Source organism: Heloderma suspectum, chromosome 2 (assembly GCF_057233095.1).
Source record: "Heloderma suspectum isolate Gila_16-S chromosome 2, 16-S_ref, whole genome shotgun sequence".
NCBI lineage: Eukaryota > Metazoa > Chordata > Lepidosauria > Squamata > Helodermatidae > Heloderma > Heloderma suspectum.
In genome coordinates, this window is record NC_139459.1 from 43,832,152 (window position 1) to 43,850,603 (window position 18,452).

The 18,452-nt window shown below is 40.9% G+C and overlaps 1 protein-coding gene across 6 annotated transcripts in view; it reads left to right on the top strand.

Moving 5' to 3' along the window:
- The window catches only part of ERBIN (erbb2 interacting protein), a 143,110-nt gene that overhangs the window by 108,751 nt on the left and 15,907 nt on the right, over window positions 1-18,452 (top strand). For 3 of the 6 annotated variants that reach the window (XM_084833367.1, XM_084833368.1, XM_084833371.1), the window contains 4 exons: window positions 4,226-4,409; window positions 5,504-7,034; window positions 14,826-14,969; window positions 17,106-17,237. In XM_084833367.1, the coding sequence (XP_084689493.1) occupies window positions 4,226-4,409; window positions 5,504-7,034; window positions 14,826-14,969; window positions 17,106-17,237 (1,991 nt within the window). The remainder of the gene's footprint in view (window positions 1-4,225; window positions 4,410-5,503; window positions 7,035-14,825; window positions 14,970-17,105; window positions 17,238-18,452) is intronic. The other 3 variants (XM_084833372.1, XM_084833369.1, XM_084833370.1) reach the window with 1 other exon arrangement.

The window sequence follows — 18,452 nt, forward strand, 5'->3', positions numbered from 1 at the left end:
TTGTTTCTTTAACGCATTTGAGGAAAAACCTGTAGGATTTGCAACAAAGGAAGTTGTCAAGACTTGCAGTGCTTTAATGAACAGCTGACTGGTGATTTCAATACTTTTTTACATCCTGCAGCCCTCCTAAATACACATAACTGAACATTTGAAGTAAAATCACACAGAGATTGTGAAATACATTTATGTTTATTTATTTAAAAATAGTTCTGTACATTCTTTCATGTAAACCATATCCAGATAGAGTAAAAGATTAAACCATAATATAAAAATATAAATATCCAATATAACTAAAACATACTAAAACATAACCACAGGCCATTAGAAAACAAATAAGGGGGAAATCAAAATGTCAGGCATTACAAATCATCACAAGCTGATACAAATAAAATTCAGCATGTGCCTGAACTGCATCAGACTTTGCGTATGTCTTATTTCTGGGTTGAGGGTATTCCTGAGAGTGGGCAGCACCAGAGAAAAGTCCCTCTTCCTGGTTGTCATCAGACGGACATCAGCAGGATGTGGTGCAACCTTTGATGATTGCAGTGGCTGAGCACGTCTATGCTAGAGAAGACTTAGGTATCCTGTTTCCAAGTTGTTTAGGGGCTTATAGATTAATACCCCTAAACTAGGCCCAGTAGCAAATTGGCAGCCAGTGCAGTTCTTTCAATAATGGTGTGATCTGGCAGCAGCTAGACACATCACACAATAATCTTGCTGGTGCATTCTGCACTAGCTGCAGCTTCCGGACCACTCATAAGAGCAGCCCCATATACACACATTGTAGAAGTTGAGGTGTGAGGTTACTGATGTTGCTGGTAAAAGCACTCCTTGACACTGCAGCCACTTAAGACTTTAGAGAGAGAATGGTGGTTCTGTGAGCACCTCCAAACTACATACCTGCTCTTTCGGAGAGAGTGCAACCCCATCTAGAATAGACAAACTGCCAGAGTCCCAGACGCAGGAACCACCTACCCACAGAACCTCTCTATTGCCAGGATTTAGTTTCAGTTTATTGGTCCCCATCCAGTCCAACATTGCATCCAGACACTGGTCGAGGACCTGCACAGCCTGTCCTGCTTGAGATGTAACGGAGAAATAGAGCAGAGTGTCATTAGCATACTGATCAGCATACTGATGACATTGTGCTCCAAATCTCCTAATGACCATTCCCAACAGCTTCATTTAGATGTTGAATAGTATTGGGGACAAAATGGTACCTTGTGGCACTCCCTGGCAAAAGTGGCAGGTGTCAAAACATAATCACTAAATGCTACTCTCTACAACAGCCTTGAGTACTATTCTTTGGTAGAACAGCGGGATACAAATCAAATCAAATCAATAAATAAGTAAATAAATAAAGCCAGCCCCCACAAGTAATAGCAGAACCACTGGAAATTAGTGCTCCTGCCCCCAACTTACAGAGACAGTCCAATAGGATACCATGGTCAATGGTAACAAAAGCTGCTGAGAGACTGAACAAGAACTATAGGATTGCACTCCCCATATCCCAATAAAAGTCATCCATCTGGGCAACCAAGGACAATTCAGTACTAAAGCCAGGTCTAAACCCAGACTGAAATGGGTCTAGAAAATCATTTTCCTCCAAGAGTGCCTGGAGCTAGGCCTCTGCCACTCTCTCAGGTACTTTCCCCAAATAGGAGGTATTGGCAACCAAAGTATTGGACAACTATTGGATAGTTGTCCAGTACTTCTGGGTCTTAAAAAAGTGAGCTTTTTCAAGAGTATCCACAAGACTGCCTCTTCAAGGGTGGGTTACACCACCCCTCCCACAATGACTCTGGACCCAGCCATCTCCCCCCAGCTAGCTTTAAGTAGCCATAATGGTCAAGGATTGAGAGAGCAAGTGGTTGGCCTTACAGCTACAAGCACCTTGGGCTGGAGCAACTGAAACTGATCCCACAAAGCCAGTACAGATAGTGCATTGGTTATCACACCAGGGTCTGTCTGAAATCTAGCATCCAAGTCAGTATGAAAGCGTGCGATTTTGTCATTAAAATGGTCAAGAAATGTAGCACAGTGGGCCACTGAGGGATGGGGTATCGCAACCCCTCTGAACCACATGGAACAGTTCTGCTAGGAGGCTTCTTGAAGATGCAATAGAAGCAGCAAAACAACCTTTTTCCATCCCCCTGTATACTAGGGGCAGTATGGGCTCCATGAGGCTGGAGAGGGCTCTCAGGACAGATTGTGTCAATGGCCCATCTCATATTGCCATTCCAAAATGAGACCAAAGCCTTGACAGGATCACCAGCTCTATCCACTGGGAAATCCCCCAGGGCATTTAGGAATCCATCAGTTTCCATAAGTTTCTGGGGGAGGACCATACTAATTGGTCCCCCATCCCTGCAGGGAGGAACAAACAGCATAAGCCCAAATCTCATCAGGAAACGGTCTGACTGTAACAATGGGGTCACTTGGACTCCACCTATCTTCAGACCATCCCTCTCACACCCAGGAGCAAAAACCAAATTGAGGTTTATCCTACACTATGTATGGGATCAATGACAAACTAGGACATCCCCATGGTTGTCATGGAGGTCATGCAGTCCCAATCCAATCCAACAGTGGCCTCAGCATGGAAGTTGAAATCCCCCAGGACCAAGGCTGACATTAGAGGTAGGCATGGTTGGGCACCTACTGATAGCCCACACCAAGACAAGGTTGCTGACAAGAGCCCCATGGAGTTGCTCCTCCTCTTCAGCATTGCAACCTGCTTGGTTCCTTCTTCTCATTCTTATCCAGACAACAATGGTGGCGTCAAGGAGGAGCAGTAGAGACCCACTTGCTCACTGGCTCTCTGCCTGTCAAGCAAAGCAAGTGGTAGCAATGATGAGAAAAAGGAAGAGGAGCAATAGCAGCTAGTGACAATGGCAGTGAGAAGGTAGACTCACTTGAGGGATGGGGGTGGCTTGTGCAAGGGCCATCAAAAACTTGGGCCAGGACTGCCAAGGATCATAGTCCTCGGGTTTTCAACACCACACTCTAGATTGCCTTGGCTAACTCAGTCAGGGAGGCTGCAATGTAGCAAGGTGGGCTAGCAGCATCCCCAACCTCTCCCTACAGCCCAGCACTAGTTGCAGGCCCTCAGGCCCTAATCTTGAGAGGAGCGGTTCCCTGGTGAGTATGATAGAACCTTTATGGACCACAGCAACTCCCCCACTGGCTGTCCAGCCTGTGATGGTGTTGAATGAAGTACCTGGGAGGGCACAACTTTGTAAGATAACCCTTCCCAGCTCGCCAACCCAGGGCTCAATGATACATACTACGTCAGCTTCCTTATCCATGATTAAATCTTCTTATAAACTGATATGGCATTCAACAACAGCAGCACCAGGCTGGAGGATGACGTGGCATTGTTACCAGTAAGATGGTTAGAAGGCCCGAAAGGGGGACAGTCTGCAGATATCTGTCCTTTCTTTTTCCCAGATGACCCATCCTCCCACCAATCACATACCTCCCTCGACCCATGACCACAGCTATAGGGATGCCCCTCCTAACCATCCCCTCCCCACTAATCTACCAAGGCACATGATGATTCTTAACCAGCCAACCCCCCCATTCCACTCACACAATAAAAAATAAAATAAACATCCACCTGAACCTCACACAATCACTGCTTCCTCCCTCTTACACTAATCTCACCACATCCACTCACCTCATAGTCACTCACACCCACCACGACTCTATTCATATACTTACCCACTCACTTCATTCATTTATTTGATACCAATAACCTGCCAGTAATCATCCAAGACCACTGTTAATAAAACACCAGCCAAGCACTGGAGAGGTAGTTTTTGCAGGGAGGATGGGTTACAGAGCTAGGCAAGAAATCTTCACAGCACAGCCTCACCCCCATCCCTGTCTCTCAGCTGGGTCCAGCCATCCCACACACAGCTGTGCAGCTACACAGTAAACATCATGAAACCATAAGTGCAAGCAACATAATTTGGTGGCTACCTTTTTGGCGGGTAAGTGTTGAAGAAGCCTAATTAAATTTCACCAGCAGTCATATGCTGTTACTTTTAATGAGTTTAAACTTAAAATGACACTATTTAGAACTTAAAATCTGAGTTTCAGAACAATTTGCTTGTTAAATGTATTCAGTATGCTATCAAACTATGCTTTCTTAAACTAGAATGAAACTCTACATGGACATTTGAACAAGCGATATATATTTACTAAAGTTATTTTTTTTCAGATGACAGTAAAGATGTAGATTCATTGTCGGATGACCCCACCCACAACAGCAATCAGAATAACAGCAATTGTTCCTCTCCTTCTCGAATGTCCGATTCAGTTTCTCTAAATACTGACAGTAGCCGTGAAGCATCGCTGTGCTCTCCGGAAAAAGAAACCAACATGGGTCTCACTTCTAAAATCAGGTTTGAGAAATAGTATTCAGTAGGACTATTTGGAATATTAATTCATTTGGAAAATTGGCTAAATGTTTCATTTTCTGTTTATGTGCTGATTTCTTGAATAACTTTTTAAAATAATATATATTCTAAATATTAAATTGTGGGTATATCGTTTCCTATGCAAATCATAGAAGAATTGTCATATCATATTTCTAAGGCCAGTTGTTGGGTCCAGTTGTCTGGCTACTTCTGGCACGATGTGCTCTTTTGTCCTGAGATGGGATTTGTACATGAGAGGAGCCCAGTATGCCCCATTCCCTAATGAAAGGCAGCACAGTGAGGACGAGGCAGAGAGCTGCTCCTACTTACCCATAGTGATGGCACCAGAATTTCAGCTTACAGGAAAGTGGTAGGGGCTGGAAACATTGGCAACCATCTTCAACTGGTTCTGCCTCACCTGATTCACCATCACAAGTCAAGAAAAGTTAACTTTGTCCTCTCCTTTACTTGCCCCACTGCCATGGGCAAGTGAATGGGGCTGCTTGTCCCACTGGGCCAGAATAGTTGTACCTAATACATAGCAAGATAGATAGCATTGGGAGGAGTAAATCGCATCACTTTTAGACTCACTTGAACATTTTTCTTTTCACACTGTCTTCTTGGTTTTATATCTTGGCCTCTGTCGAACCTTTAAATGCATGGCCAGGTGATGTAGGGCAGTTTAGGCAATTTAAATGGCAACAGTTTTCTTCATATTGATACCAAAAGTGATGTGTGCCTTTGTAGATAATTCCCATATTAGAATAATGACTTCACTGATATCCAGTGCCTAATATAATTTAGTATATCTTGCAAGGAGATTGTCACTATATATATTGGGCAGAATCCAGACTTAGTCATATCTAGAGCAGATCCATTTAAATCAGTGGGATTTAAGTTAGAGATGACTAATTTGTCCCAGTGATTTCAGTGCATCTACTCTGCAGTCTGGATCCAATCCACTGTGTCTTAAGATCCATGTATTTAGATTGCGCAAAATATAATTGATGAATAATTTTGATGGGGATCCATAATACTCTTGTTCTATTCAATTAAACAATTGCACTTTCTGCTTTCAGGCAAGAAGATGAAAATTCTAATAGTCTTTTACAAAATGGAGGTGACATAAATATCACAGCGGAAGAAAAACTGGACGCTCAAGATAAAGTTACAAATTTCACTGAATTCAGATTAAATATTGAAGAGCGATTAGCTTTGATAGAGAGAAGTGTTGAATTTAATAGTGCTACTGATGAGTCCCACAAATTACACCAAATTAACATGAATATTTGCAAATTGACTGATGAGGAAGGAATACAATCAAATGTAGCGGAAGAAATAAAAACACAGGAAATGTCAGTTAAGGGCTCCTTAAACAATAATATGAAAGAAGAAATCGAGCACATGGAAAATGGAAATAAATATTCTAACATGTGTCCTATGAATAATGTCAATGGACATTCTGAGGAAGTGCCTCGCTCTGCAGGAAAGTCAGAACTAAAGAGAAGTGCTACCATTGAAACAGATTCTTCTTCAGAAATGTGTCTTTCAAAGAGCACTGAAGATTTGTCTCCACAGAGGAGTGGGCCAGTTGTGAAATCTCATAGCATAACTAACATGGAGACAGGTGCTCTGAAAATCTATGATATTATCAGTGACAATGGATCCCGGCAGCCAAATCCAGTGGTAAAATCAGCAGTTATGGTTTCAGATGGCAAAAATATAGTCCGGAGCAAGTCAGCTACTCTCCTGTATGACCAGCCATTACAAGTACATCCTGGGTGTTCATCATCATCTGATTTAATATCTACAAAGACAGTGTTCAAATTTGATTCGAACCATAATCCTGAAGGTACTAATGTAATAAGAGGACAAGGAACTAATCCTTCACAGCAGTTCAGTACCCCCCAGTATAATATCCAATATAGCAGCAGTATGGCAGCCAAAGAATCCTTGTGGCCCCCAAAACAAAACACCCTAGTTGAACAAAGCTGCTTGTCTCAACGCTTGCCGAGGTCGGATACCACAGAGAGCTGCAATTCTGTGAAACATTCTGCCAACATGAATTTTTCTAACCATAACAATGTTAGAGCTAGTGCTGCATATAATATGCATCAAAGGATGGGTGGAAGGCATATGGAAATGTGGGCTGTTCCACCGAATGACAGACTTGTTTCTGCAGCAACCCGAAATACTCTTCAGCGGCAGAGCAGTGTCTCTTCCACTGCTTCAATAAACGTTGGTGATTCTGGACCTCCACGGCGTCCTCAGGTTACTGAAGGGGATTATTTAACATATAGGGATTTGCACTCAATGGGAAGAGTCCCATCAATAATATCAGGCCCACAGAGACCTCTTTCTGCAAGAACCTATAGTGTTGATGGGCCAAATGTACCTCGACCTCAGAGTGCTCGCCCTTCAGCAAATGAAATACCAGAGAGAACTATGTCAGTTAGTGATTTCAATTACTCAAGGACTAGTCCTTCTAAAAGAACAAACTCAAGAGTTAACTCTGAACACTCTCTGTTAGATGCTCCAGGAAAAAACAAAGTCCCTCATGACTGGAGGGAACAGGTGCTGCGACACATTGAGGCCAAAAAATTAGAAAAGGTAAACATCTACATTCTCTCTCTTTCAACTTACCATCTTCTTCCTGATTACCCTTATAAAAGCCCACTATTTTAAGGGATGCATGTTCTACAGTGGAGATAGTGTGCTTTGAAATTTCAGCAATCTCTTTGCATGTAAAAACACATGTTCCAAGATGTAAGAGAAGGTAATTTTAGCACGTATTCAGCTACGTGCTATAACTGTTACTATATGACATCCTGCCTACATGCTTTGCTTAGAAGAGTGAACTCCTAAAGGATCTGGGGAGTTTGTTTGCCATAAAGTTTAGTAAATACGAATTGAAAAAGTGATGTGCTTCATCACTTTTGCAGTTCAGATATTAAAACCTGATTCATAGGGTGTTAGATTGGTTACTACATTGGTTACTACTTTGGGATTGCTGGGCCCCACACCACTCCAATGACATTTGAATAACAGACTCATTGGCATTGCCTCGTAACAGTCCAGGGAGAGAATGAAAAGTTCCTATGCCACTGCCATGTCTACCTGGAGGTGATAGCACTGATGTGGGAGCTTTTCATCTGATTCAGTTCAGATGTTACTGAGGAAGTGATAATCATGCTCCTCCAGTAAGATATAGATCAGTCTTTACTTGACACTTTAGGGTCAAGTCAATCAAACATTTTTTGCCAACAAGGTGACTATCGCAGGGGTATCAAACCTCAGGCCTGCAGACCAAATCCAGCCCTCTGGTATTTCCCAGATGGCCACATTCGCTTCCCCATGTCCCATTGCCTTTTCCCAAAAGGCCAATCTTTGGGTGGTTTCTTGGCTTTTGCACATTTTCTCCTCCATTATGAAAGGTTGAAATGCCTCTCCTAAGGCTTAGTTCCTGGCGGTGAGAGCTTTAAGCTAAAAAAATGCTGGTATTTTTTGTAATCCGTCCCCCCCCACACACACACTTTGCTGTTAGCCTCCCCCCCTTTGTCTTCAGCCCTGCTTATCACTGGAATGTGCCCCCCAAGAGCTTATGCTAAAGTTGATTTGGCTGTCAGGCTGAAAGAGGTTTGATGCTACAGCTCTATCAGTACCTTTGTAGTGTATGTCCACACTAGTCTTTCATCAGGCCCCTACTTTGTTCCCAGGAAGTCCATACTTAAAACATTCTCAGCAAGAGATAGCAAAGCAGCTGTGTGCATTAAAAACCCATGCACAAAAATGGGCTATGTATAGATCATGCACAAATGACTCCACCAAAAACCCATTTTATGGGAATGCTCGCTCTCCGTCTCTCTCTCCCTCTCTCTCTCCCTCTGTGTGTGTGTGTGTGTGTGTGTGTGTGTGTGTGTGTCTCAAAACACAGACTCACACACACGGAGGAAGGGGTTGTCGATCACAACGAGCTGTGTATTCTACTTTACTGATCAGATGGACTGTTTTGGGAGAGGAAGGTTAATATATGGCAAACTTTGTTTTTAGAGATATCTGGTGCTATTGGAGATGGAAGGTTTTGATATTAGTGAGCATGATTAAGCAAAGGATATTCTTCTCTTGCTTAGTTTGTGGCAACCAGAAATCAACAATTGATTTTTTGCTTGGTTATTGTCAATAGCGGTCTTGTGAATTACTAGTACTTTTGAAATAATATTGTGTTTGTGTTGAGTGTTGCATGCAGTACTGTATTGGAAGTTATATCAGAACAGACCTATAGATAGATGTTGGTGTGTGACAGTTTGTTTCCCAGTCAGTCTGTCCCCATGGCTATCTGTGTCTTTGTGTAGGAGCATTTTGATGTAGAAAATTGTGCAAATAAAGGTACATAAATTCAGAACATTTAAAAAATAAGTGAGGATTATTTATTTCTTCTTGTGTGAATCATTATACTACTGCAATATCAGGGAATTCCAAATAGATTTCTGTGTAACAGAAATTTAAGAGTTTATTGTAAAACCTCCTATATAAATGCCAAGGCATTAATATTTCATGCAACAGAAAGTAGTAAGATATTGTTACATTTCAACAGGAAAATGACACAACAGTCTGGGGAAAGGCAAATATTTCCAGTATGTATCTAAAACCTATGCACAAGTAACTATTCAATGCAATGTCCACAGCTTTGAATTGTACTACACCAGTTTGTATTCAGGGATTAATTGCATTACTTTTTATTTTCAGGCTGCTATTAAGGATATAAAATTACATTTCCAATTCGTTTAGAGAGGAACAGAAATGTCCTAAGTTTCTGAACTGGCCCTACCCCTCAACTTCGCCGACAGGAAAGATGATGGGGGAGTGAAGCCAGCTCCCGACTGAGCTGTTGCCTATTCAGAAGCTTCACTTGCCTCTTGTGTTTTCCAATTAGAAAAGGCGAGGGGTGAGTGAAACTGACTTGAGTGGTTTCCTCACGGAAATCTCCTTTAGGCGGCTGCTCAGTTGTAAGTCAGCTTCATTAAGCATTTGCCTTTCCTGACTGAGAAATGTGAGGGCCATGTGAAGCCAACTGAGGAGGTGGTTCAAGTAGCACTCTTTGAGGCAATGGTTCGGTCAGGAGCCAGTCTCCCACCCCCTGTCCTTTCTCTGAAGGGCTGGGGCCTCATTGGAGGCCTTTGTGAGCCAGATTTGGCCAGAGGTTCCCTATCCCTACTATAAATAAAAGTTATAGAAGGAGGTTATTTGGCTTGCAAAATGGTTTCATATGGCCCACACCTACTGACAGTTGCTTGCTGTTCTGCAGCTGAAAATGCAAAACTGCTAGGGTCAACATCCACACACTGTGTCTGAGGCAGTTCTGGCACATCAGTTCTGGCACAGAATAGAGGACTGCTTTGCTTGAGTATTTGTTCTCATTATTGGAGGCGACTGAGGATGCTTTGGGTTAAATGCAACTTTTGGAATCTGTTGCCATGTAGATTGATTCTGTTTTCTGACTCAATGGCTAAGTTACACTTTAAACACTTCTTAGGGTATCTGTGCCCAATAGATGTAAAGTATTTACTCTAAAACCTAGTATGAAATTAAATGTTGCTATTAATATAGCCAGTCTCCAACCAAACTGCTCACCAACACATCGAGGGTAAGAAGATATTTGAGCGTAAGAATGCTCAAGGGCCAAATATCCAGAGGGAGGTTGCATTACAGCAGCTAAATTAGGCTGCAAGAAAAACCTGGAGTGCAGTTTTAGGAAACGGCACTTGTGTACTGTAGTTCTGAGTGGCATCAGCAAGGGTTTCTTCTTCCCTTTCTCCTAATTTCACTTTGTGGGAGTACTGCACATCTGCAGCACCATTTTCAATCTCTCTTGATGCTCAGTATTGTGTTTAGCTTCTCTTCCTCTCCTCAGTCCATGTGCAAAGCTGGTTCCCTCAGCAAATATCTTCCTCCTGGAATGCAGCAGCAGCTAAAGAACATTTGTAGCCCCAATCTCCTTCCCTTACCCTGAGAATATATTCCATATACCTTCCAGTTAACCAGCTCCTTCCACTTCATTCCAGACACAGGTAGATTTTAAAATAACATCAAAGAAGGTTTGGTTTGTAAATTGATTGGCTGGGAAAGCAGTAATGGATTTTTGTGTGGAGTTGAAGAACTGTGAGTTGGATCCAGACTTGTGGGAAGCAGAACTCCAGACACTTTTTCAGGTTGAAGTGGGGGAAGGTGATTTTTGTTGATCCCTCCTTCCTCTGCAGCCTTCTGTACCTCCTGAATAACTTCTTTAGAGAGTTGGGGGACACTTCAGAACAATGTGGGAGATGACGCTGGGAGCTACAAGGGGAATATTCTTCTCCTGCCTCCCCCCGCCAGTTGAGCCCTCTACTGGAACTCATGCCCTTCCTCAAACAAAGCCTTTGTGTTCTCAGAAAGGAAGTCTGGATCCAACCCTGTGGGTTTAGCTATGGTACTGAAAATAAATTCCGAGGCTAAGAATGTTCTCAAAGTGACCTTATTTTTTTAATTCTAAGTATTGCCTTGCCTAAAACAAGAAAACAAATGGAGGAGTATTGTGAAAAAAATTTATACAGTTCTAGTTTTTAAACAGAAAGGTGTTCGGTGTATACATTTAAACTTGTCAGGGGCATCCAGTCGATACTCCTGGAAATGGAAAGCTGGAGTGATCCAGCAAGGGGGCTCTTTCTTATTAAATTACACTTGGGTATAAAACTTTTGATTTAGATAGTTGTTTCCTAGTGATCATATGCTCCATATAGCTTTAAAAGATTGTATTTGAATATTTAGTGTAATCAGAGTGAGAATTCTTTGCATCTTGGAGGATCGAGTCTACACAGACTATAGTAAACAGTTGCCTGGTAGGGTATGAATGTTTGTAATGGCTATATCCTGAAAGAGAATTCTGGGGTCTAGGTCTGTACTTCCTCAAAGGCTGTGTTCAGATATAACTCTAACGTGCTATGGTAATGAGTCTGGGCAAGCCTTGGGCTCATACTCTCTTTTTTCCTTTGCCTCCAGTACAGCTGTGAGTAGGAGATGAAGCATTTGCTTCCAGTTTCAACTAACTGTGGCTTGTTGTTATGTACACATCAGAAAGATTGTGGCTAGTTTTAACCACAGTTTATCTGAACAAGCCAGGATCATAAATCACAGTTTAAATTTGGGTTGTTTGGACAAACCTAACCAGCTTGTCCTGGTTCAAGCATATCGACAAAATGCAATTAGTTCAAAACAGAAAGCAAATGCTTTGAATCTCTTCCTCACAGCCACTCTAGAGGAGGGGGAGCGTGTGAGCCCCAGGGCAATTCCTGTAGCACTAAACTATAGCTTAGCATTATGTATAAACTACACACAGCTTCCTCTGTTCTGATGTTCTAACTGCTGCTGAGAAGGCAAACTGCATAAGCACATGCTATATTGTTATCCGCTCATGTGAAGCAGTGCCCAGATGGGTTCAGGTTGATTTTAATCAGTCCAGGGAAACATTATGAAAATGAGGATTTTCTGGTGGCAGTCATGCTGCCATTTTTATCCATCCATCCATCCATCCATCCATCCAATAGACTAATGCTATAGCAGTCTTAGACTTCAGAAACTAGTCTCATTTCTTAAATAATACTTAAAACTTAGCATAATGTTTGTTTAGGAAACACCCACATTCTCACTTGTAATGGTGCTCTTTAGAAGAGTTTATTTAAAAGGATTATTTTACATACAAAAGTTACATTATGGAACATTTATGTTTAGTACCAGTAGTATGGAGGGCATAGTTATCTTTCACCATTTCAGTGTATTAACTGGACTTCATCAGTGGTTATTTTAAATGAGCCCCTGTTGAGAGTATATTCAGTAAAGGTCACATCAGGAATAATGAAGTCTACATGTGAAACTGGTAGAAAAGTCATTAAAAGAATTTAGGCCAAAGAACTCAAACTAAGCTCACAGAGTTGACCTCATATGCAAGAACCTGAATACATTTTTAATGTCATAAACCTAAGTAAGATAAAGAGGCCCAGAGCCGTGGGACATGGATGCTGTATTGTCCTAATCTCCTTAGCAGTAATCCACCCACACCCATCCTGAAGAAAAAACCTGATCTCCAGTATTCTGGCCAATGGAAGATGTAGTCTACACATGAAGCAGAATTGGACTGCATCACTTCAGACTGCAAGTAGAGATGCCATTTTTAATTGCAATTTTTATCCCATGTGCCACATTTACTGAAAGTTATAAAAGAACAAAACTCTAGCACATCAGCGAGGAGTTTATATCCCAGTTCACCCCCTGCTGTGATAGTTTTCTGACTGCAGAACATTTTTGATGTAGGGGAACATCCTAAAATGTGATGCCCCACTCTCAGTCTGAAATGATACAGTCTGTTCTTCAACTTCAAGACTCTACCATGTCATTGTGCAGCATGAATAGACCAGGGTAAGGTTAATGCTACATTTTTAGGCCCTACCTAAACTACAAAGGCAACAGGGCAGTTATTGCAGCATGTCGCCTTTTACCCCAGTCTGGCATGTCAGAAATCCCAGATCATATGGGAGGATTTCACAATGTGTGTATTTCCCAAAGCCAGTAAAACCCCAAATCTTACAAGAAGTCACAGTAGACTGGAAGTAGCCTTCTTACATATGAGCCTGCACACCTAGTTTGATCTTTAACAGATGCGACAATGACCCCTGAAATGTATCTAGTTGGGACTAAGGAGATGGCCTTTTCAATATCTTAATCCAGGCTTTGAAACTCCTTCCCAAGGGAAGGTCACCCTACTGCTTCTTTAAAGGCTTTCTGCTGCATTTTAAAGATCTTGATTTTTAGGAAGGGTTTTGGTTGGAAGCTGCTTTAATAGTTTTATTGAGTACCTTTTGATTACTCTTTTAACCTCTACTGCTTAATTTTCATTGTTTCCATAATATTCTTTTTCTTACTTTATTGTTTTAATTTATTATTCTTTGCTGCCTTTAAGTCTTTTTGAGGAAAAATGGGCTAAAAATGTCCTAATCATTACTCCTCTCTGCTGGGGAGCTGTTGGAAAGGGCCCGAAGAGGACCTTGAGGGCGCAATCCTGTGCGTTGCGCTCCTGAGTCCTGATAGATGGAGGGCTGTGAGTTTGGAACCCTCTGCCTATCCTATGCCCTGCTGGCAAGAGCCAGGCAAGGCAAGAGGAGGATGGAGGTGATTTTGCCTCCGTTCCTCGGTTTAAAATACAAAAAGAGCTAGATGGGCCTCTGAGTCCATCTAGTTGATTTACCTTTTGATGGGCAGGGAGGGAACCGGAGATGCCACAGGATACTGTGCAACCCGGCCTCTCTCCTCCCCGCCCACCAGCACACACCCTTTTCTCCCTCTCCAACTTCGCTTATGAAGGTGCAGTTGCAACCTCGTAAGAGAAGCTTCCTGCAGTGGCTGGGAGAGGGGAGGGAAGATCCACAACTGGATCTCTTCCTCCGTGCTCGTAGCTCTGTCTATGGGTGTGGAGGAGATCTGCAGCATCCTCTGGTGCCCCAGATACCGTCTAGAGGCCACAGGATTGCTCTCCTGTTGCTCTCTGCATTTATTTGTTGATTTTCCCTTAAGATCTAGTAATATGGCAGACATTGTAGGAATTGTGATTGCTTTATAATATTTTCCACAATAAACTAAATTCACTTAAGTGAACCAAGTTTGCCAGAATACTGCCTTTGATGTTGGTTGTATCTGTTCTTGTGTTCTTTATTCACAAAAATCTGCAATAAAAGTTGGTGGCTTAAACCAGTATCATAATTGTCCAACTAAGCATTAGAAAGTGGTATCACTTTACAAAAAACACACATAAAAATTGCATTCAAAGTTCTAAACTTTACAATACATCCTGTATTATTCTTATACATTTGACAGCATAAACATGTTAAACTTTAGGTATCCAAATTTTGTGCTGGTGTTTGAAAGACCAGAAAAGAATGTTTCAAACATCTGCATTTTGTACTGAAAAAATAATGCAGAAATATGTTGAGACAGGGTTTTTTTACTCCGAATATTTTTTCCAGAAAAGTGTGCTTCAGTCATCCCCTTTCTGTCAACATAGCTGTCCATAGGGTATGTTGACAGTGTTTAAAATATAACAGCTAAACATCTGTTTCCCTTAGCCATATGTACATTTGAATGGGCTTTTCATGTAATTTGTGTATGTATTATGTCAGGCTGCATGTTCAATGACACTAAAAGAGATCACATGGCGTGTCAGTGAGATTTTGGAAGCACAATGGGTGTTACCCTTTGTGTGCATGATTATTTTTGCATGATATGCAGTATGTGTGTCTGTACTGACTCTGTGTATAACATGTCTCGTGGTTTATGCATGCTGCACTAATCTCTGTTATCTGTCCCCTCTTTATTCAGAGCATGCTGTCTAGGTCCTTTAATTCCAATTATGCTCCAGTTAGCAGCTTTCACTATGGCAGCTCTAGGGATCTGCATGGCAGCCAAGGCAATGTTGCCTTGAGTGTTGCAGACAGAAGAAGTTCTGGTGTTCACATTGTTCGTGTGAGTACATGCATAAAAAGATGATTGCTAGTAAGAAATTGGAAAGGGCATGTGATGTGTCTTTAAACTTGTGCATTCTTGTAATTTGTGTATAGGAATATTATGGCTGATTCCACCCATTACTGTAATAAGATTCAATAATGGCAATTATTGAAGAATTTTTTCCTTTAATATTTCTGAGTTTTATGCTAAAGCATCAGAGATGGCCAATTCTAAAAGCAGAACAGGAAGTATCATCCATTTTTTAAAATATTCAATGGACAGGTCTTACCCATGAATTAGCTGATAGCCATATAAATATATGGAAGAAAACTATCCTGAGATCAAATTGGCAGGTGACTTTAGTTGGTCTCCTCAACTATGTAAAATACGCTTCCTGCTTTGAGCTGCTTAGATAATTGAGCAAAGAATTCTTGTTTCTTATTCTTCAAGCATATCTGGCATTGGTGTAACTTGATTGTTTCTGCTTTTAGCCTGTATAATTCTATAATAATTTAAATAATGTGGAGTAGTGATTTTATATATTTCCATTGGCTCACACTGATGTTTTAGTGTCTTTATCACTGCCACCCTTGTTATGTTTTCCCCTTTAACTTTAAATTGAACACTTTGATCAGAAATCCCTTTAACAAGTGAAACAGATGAAACTATGTAAACAGTATGTTGTTTTGTGCTGAGAAGACATAGGTATTGGCCAGGAACTCTATTCATTTTGCGGGTTTACCTTCTCTCCACAGGTAATAGTGGATATTAATTTTGTAACTTTGTAGTCACAATTATAGATTGTCCATACCATCTACCCGCCCGCATTTTTCTTGATTAAAAATTAACTCCATATGTCCAAGGTTAAACTTAATTTTCTCACATGTCTTTGTTTCCAGGATACTCTCTCTATCCATTGACAACACCCCCATCCCATTGATCAGACAGGAAGCCCTGTCTGATCAATGCTGTCCTCCCAATATTCAGTCTTTTTCCAAGTTATATTGCTTATCCATGTACAACACTGCAAAATATTACTTTTCCTGTCTGCCCTCTTGGCAAAAACTGCAGTTCTCATACTCGTCATTCTCACTTTGACTTCTGCAGACTTCTCCTTCCTGGCCTTCTATTGCCACAACTCAGCCTTCTCACATCTTTGCCACTAAAGTCATTCACCTGTCATCATTCAGACCATATCATGCCCCCTTTAAAATCCCTGTACTGGCTTGTTGTCCACTCCTGTATCCTGCACAGCCTCTTTGGCTTTACACTCCTAGTTCTTTAATATCTGCACGGTGAACTTCACTCCTCCAGCTCCATCACCCTCAGCCAGTTGAAGCTTTCCTGTTCGCTTACATAATTCTGTGTGTTCTCCTTGCTATCCCTTACGCCTGGAGCTCCCCTCCCATGTGACCTTTGGCTTCATCCTACACTGAAACTAAGCATAAGCATGTGTAATTGAACTGAACCATATTTTTCCCCTGTTACCTTTACCTTCATTTTTCTCCCCTCCTTGCCTCAGACTGCGTAAGATTTATATTGTAAGTTCCTTGGAGCAGGAATGTATCTTTTGTATCATTGAATGTATTATCATTGATAATGCATTGTTGTCATCATCGTCATCATCACCATTTGTTATAGAGTTCACAACAGGTCTGTTATGAGCCATTTTGGAGTATGTTTGTAGTGAAGTGAGAATAGCTGTCCTAGTACCTCCTACCTTTCAATTCCTGAGGGAAAATAAGTAGTGGAAATTCTGTTTAGATGTATTCATCAAACTAGTTAATGTAGTTTATCAAGACAAAATGTAGGATGTAGCATCAGTAAACAGCATGAGCCAAAAAGGGGGGATAAAATCTAGCAGAATGAAGTTACTAAAAGACTTACGTCTTTTTTATGTGTTACGTTTGCACATTCTTAAACAGCAACTGTTTTTGTGAATAGTTTTATTGTGCAGTTCTGAGTCTTTTAAAAGCTCCAGTGCTTTTGCAAAAGCCAAGGTTAACATTTCTGGCCATCTCGGGGGTGATTAAATTAAATTGTTTAATACACCTAAGCAATATGAACTTTCATGAACAAAATCAGTAACTTTGGTCTAACATGTAATTACTATATAACAGAAATGTTTATCTGCTTTTGTTTATCATTTTATAGCATCCCCAAACATCTACCCCAGTAGATCAATGTCAGGAGGATGTATTCATTTCAGGACAGGAGAACTACTCGTCTGCTGCACTTGGTCTCAAAGATGTTGCTCCAGACAACATTAAAAAACTTCCTGTACAGGTAATAAGCTACGTAGTTCATTAACAATCTATGAAGATGTGGTTTTGACATAAAGATCTTATTTGGATGTTACGTTAAACTTTGTTTTAGTGTTACATGCCCAATCGTTAAGCTTGTATATTTCCCCCTCCCCTCGTCCTTTGGTGCAGCTAGGAGGAGGAGAATGGAAGCTTTTGTGTCCGTTTTTAATTAACCATGTTTATGTCCATACCTGGAATTGTGGTTTATCTATTTATAATTGTGAATACATAATTATTCACAATTATAAATAGATATATTTATAATAATACATAATAATACCTGGAATTGTAGTTTATTTATTTTTAAACCATGGTTTGAAGTTGGCTTGTTTCCTTAAACCATTGTTAATACTGGTCACAGTTGTCTGTGTTTGGATATAATGAATAACTGCAGTTAGCTTAAAATGGAAGCAACAGCTTCTGATCTCTTTGCAGCTGTACCAAAGGAGGAGAGGGGAACTCATGAGCCCAAAACTAGTACAGATAATGCTAAACCATAGTTAAGCATTGTGTCCAAACAAGAACATTGTTTTTAAGTGCATGTGGTACACACAAAAGCAGCAAGTTTTTACATACCTAATTGTAGGTCTGAATTAGCTGTTACACTCAAGAGAATTCCATGCATTTGTAGTAACTAAACTGAATTAAGGTCAATATCAGTAAATCAAGTTGCCCTCAAAAAGCACATTTTAAAATACAGAACTGCTCTTATGCAGTGCAATCCAGTGCATGTTTCCTCAGAAGTAAGACCCATTGACCTCAATGACAATTACTTCTAGGTAAGTTTGTATATGATTACAGCTTCAATTAAGGTTTCACTGTATTGTGAAGGGCCCAACTACAACGCACATTCAGTTATTCAAACTTGCTAACTTCCACAAATTAGAGGGGAAGAAATTAATGCAGTATTGATGTAGTAATTCAAGTAATACGTTAAAACAACAGATTGAAATCAGTGGGACTGAAGTTAGTCTACTCTCTAAGTATGATTTGGGATGGATCCAACCCAGCATGTCTAAGTACTATTACATTATGTTCATAATTGCAAAAAGGAAAAAAATACTGTGTCCCTCCTAATAGAAGAATTGCAGGTACTCACTGTACTTACTCAAGGTTGTGTATGGCTATTGCGTACTAATTTTAAAGTATAATAAAGATCAATGGATGCAAAAAACTGGGAATATCCATGAGAGTT